A 3,867-nucleotide genomic window follows, 5' to 3' on the forward strand; every position below is an offset into this window, starting at 1 on the left:
ATCAGGAGGTTCGACTTGTAAGAAACAACACCAACTAGGATCATAACTTCTGTGTTTCACACACTGTGACTTGAAATCTCTCTATTTCTGACTCAGGCTGGGAGGCTTGGCAGTAACAGCCAAGGACAAACTGTTTCACAGGATTAACAGGAAACTATCTATAAAACTGAAGCTAAACTGAACTGAAAAGAATGTCATAGCTTTTAAAATGAGTGTTGCTAACATTTGGACACCAACACACATCCAGCAGATCAGACTCAGCCAGCAGCCTCTGGACTAGAATTAGACCAGAAGTAGTTTGACAGATATTTAAATATCTTTCCTCTTCTTTCTGCAGCAGCTGCCAGTTAACACTTTGACATGAGAATAGAAGAAAAACAAAACACATGATCACAGAAACACTGACAGAAAAGATGTTTGGTTTATTATTATTGTATCTTGATAGATTTTCCAGTATGATGTCAGTAAACAATAGCCAGGTACATGATGTATTCTTTAGGCAGGTACATTTAGAAGAGTCCCACACAAACAAACACTGTCATTGGTTCAGTACATGTGATGCACTGTGGTGACATCATCCAATCCATCCATCCTCATCATCCAATACCTGTTCAGCCTGGATGGGTGGGGTTGTAACCATAGAAACGGTCAGGCCAGTTCCTTTAGTGATAAAAAGTAGATCATTTCATGGTGAGAGTTAGTGAGGTCAGTGATTCAGAGTGTTACCTGTTGGTCTGTGTCGATATAAAGACACCATGAGGAGAGTGGAGATGAAGTATGGACAGAAAACCACCAGGTGGCAGACCAGTCTGAGGACAAGCTGGAGGGAGGATGGTGGAGGGGGTGGTGGAGGGGGTGATGCTCCTGTGGTGGGTGGGGCTCCATAAGAGGTCTGAGCTCCAGAGGTGGGTGGGGCTCTGGTTGTAGGTTTCTCTGTAGAGAGAATCTCACCTGGTCAGGTGAACATGTGGATGAAATAAGAGTTGAAATCAAAGTGAAGCTCCTCACCTGTGACAGTGATCCAGCTGGATGGAGACTCTCCATGACTGATGATGTGACACTTGTAGAGGCCTTCATCAGACCTGGTAACATGGTGGATGGTCATGTGACCTGTAGACTCAGTCCTGATCAAGGAGCCATCTTTATAGAAACCAGCTGAGAGGATGGAGGGAGTGGTCTTTGTTTTACAGAGCAGAGTGACGTCATCTCCCTCCATCACAGGGAGGACAGGACTCTGCAGGATCACTGGTCCACCTCAACACAGAGACAAACTACAGCATTTCATCCATTTCCACACAGCTTCATCAATACTAACTCCACAGTCTGAGCTTACCAGAGACAGTGAGGTTGATGCTGTTACTGGTTGCTCCCTCTCTGGACTCACACCAGTAAACTCCACTGTCCCTAGTGGCAGCACCACTGATGTTACAGGAAGAACCAGCTGGTTTTCCCCAGTCCTTACACTGAGTCCTCTGTCCTGTGGTGGTGTTTCTCCTCAGAGTCCATCCAGCAGAGCTGTCGTCCTCCTCACAGCTCAGAGACACAGATTGTCCTTTAAAGACCTGAGAGCTGCTGGGACTCACAGTCAGACGAGCTGGAACGAAGAGGGAAGGATTTACCACAGTATTACATTTTCTAATAATCAGTGGTTTAAGCCATTTTTAATGAGTGGTTATTATTAGACAATCTTATAAAATACAAAACAGCAGACCTGCCATACCATTCTACTCCTGTGAAGCAGTTTTCTACAGTCAGTGAGTTTCACGCTGTGAGAATAAGTTGACTAACCTTGGTTTGTTGTGCTGCACAGCAGAGATGTTAGAACTGAAGAGAAATGACACTCAGGTTAGTTTGAGGTTTCACATTAAGCTGCTGTCTCCAGCTTCTCTCTTTTATGTTGTTTTAAAGTTATAGACAAACATTACAGGTATAAATTTCAAACAGAAAATATTTTTTGTAACATCTAATAATGTCCCCAACATGTTCTGAGAGTGTTACAGGGAAACATTTCATTAAAAAAAATATATATATATATATTTAGTGAATGTTAATCAAGTCAAAGAATAGAACGGTGTTTTCTGTAATATTCTCATTCAGTGAGAAATTACTTCAGAAAAAACATTTGCATGAACTTCACTGGAAGCACACACAGACAGGAACATGAATTTCATTAGACGACAGAACAGCAGCAGATTTGTGTTTTAATCTAAAATAACATGAAAGGTTTCTTCATCAAAACATGAACACACAGAGAAAACTTACAGAGCAGCAGCAGTAGAGATGCTTCCTCCATCGTGTCTTCTCATCATATCTACACTGTGTTCAGTTCATAGTCACATCAAGTAAATCCCTCCTACTTCCTGTGACTGTTAGCGGTGTGGTTTCTTCTCTCCTGACTATTTTGAGAAAAGTTTGTTTGTTTGCAGTAAAGATGAAATTAAAATAATGTTTTAACAGGTTGACACAAATACAATACAGAATGCAAATTAAAACATGAATATGTCAAAGTTATGTTCAGTGACACAAAAGATAACGTTGATGGATTTGAGGGAACAACTTGAGAGTGTTCTTTTGATCATAAGTTTCTGGGCTTTTATTAAAGCTTTATATTGACACTTTTACCAGGAGGGCAAAGGCAGAACTGTCGGAACAGAAGACTAAGATGATTTACCAGGAGGCAGGTGTGTTGGAGACAGACATGGTGAGTACCAGGAACACTGAAAAATCTCACACAGCAGACCACTCTGGCAAAGGAGTGAGTGTGAAACTGGTGAATACATGTTGGCCTGATAACAGTTTGCATGAAGTTCATTCATTCATCTTCTGTAACCGCTCGTCCTGTGAAGAGTTGCTGTCATTGGTCTAGAGGGGGGGGTCCACCCTGGACAGGTCTCCAGTCTATCCCAGCTGCCATTGGTCTAGAGGGGGGGGTCCACCCTGGACAGGTCTCCAGTCTATCCCAGCTGTCATTGGTCTAGAGGGGGGGTCCACCCTGGACAGGTCTCCAGTCTATCTCAGGGCTATCACAGAGAGACACTCACACCTACGGCCAATTTAGAATCACCAATGAACCTAACCAGCATGTCTTTGGACGGTGGGAGGAAGCTGGAGAACCTGGAGAGAACCCACGCAGACACAGGGAGAACATGCAGACTACACACAGAAAGGAACCAGTCGGCCTGGATTAGAACCCAGAACCTTCTGGCTGTGAGGCATCAGTGCTAACTACCACACCACGCCAGGAGCTACTGCCCAAAATTTCATTATGTTCTCACATAATGACAATAAAGCATTCTTGATTTGACTGTGCCGCTCTTCGCATGGAGTTGACTCTAGTTAAGTGGACAGTGAGTACAGTTGGAATAACTTTGCTTTATTGTCAGAGAAGATGAAGGAGATTCCTTCACAGGGTATGCTGATGAGCCACCCCAGTCCGGTCTCTGATGTCAGTCAATGGAGGTATGTGAAGAGTTTGCTGTGAAGGCCTAATGGGAGTCAGCTGATGAGGAGAGTAGTTGAGCCAATGTCTGTAATGTCAGGAATGACTGCGGGTATTGCTGGGCTTTGAGGATGAAGGGGGTGAAGATTGAGTTGGAGAGATCTCATCGGCGAAGGATACTGTAAAAAACTTGTTTGTGGATTGTATATATAGCTTCTACACTGGCATATCAGTCAAAATATGAGGACCAAAAGGGAGCCTTTCAACCTTTTATTTTCTTCTCAGTTCAAAGTTGATTGTTGTCTACAGATGATTCATTTGCTGAGAATAAATGACAGTGAAACCAAGTTACCAAAGGTACAGGAATAAATCTATTAGAACATATATTACTTCAATGCATTAAGAACCAACATTAACTCTCTCAGATA

At 42.9% G+C, this 3,867-nt stretch overlaps 1 protein-coding gene across 1 annotated transcript; it reads right to left on the bottom strand.

The window, feature by feature from the left end:
• Positions 1–402: 402 nt before the first annotated feature.
• On the bottom strand, positions 403–2,293 carry LOC311487359 (high affinity immunoglobulin gamma Fc receptor I-like; the record flags this gene model as incomplete). Its single annotated transcript, XM_084543614.1, has 5 exons — positions 403–933; positions 1,009–1,254; positions 1,334–1,594; positions 1,789–1,824; positions 2,263–2,293. The coding sequence occupies 5 exons, from the start codon at positions 2,291–2,293 to the stop codon at positions 707–709; spliced, it is 801 nt and encodes a 266-aa protein (XP_084399740.1). The 3' UTR covers positions 403–706.
• Positions 2,294–3,867: the final 1,574 nt, after the last annotated feature.

Source organism: Chelon labrosus (assembly GCF_963514085.1).
Source record: "Chelon labrosus genome assembly, chromosome: 1".
NCBI lineage: Eukaryota > Metazoa > Chordata > Actinopteri > Mugiliformes > Mugilidae > Chelon > Chelon labrosus.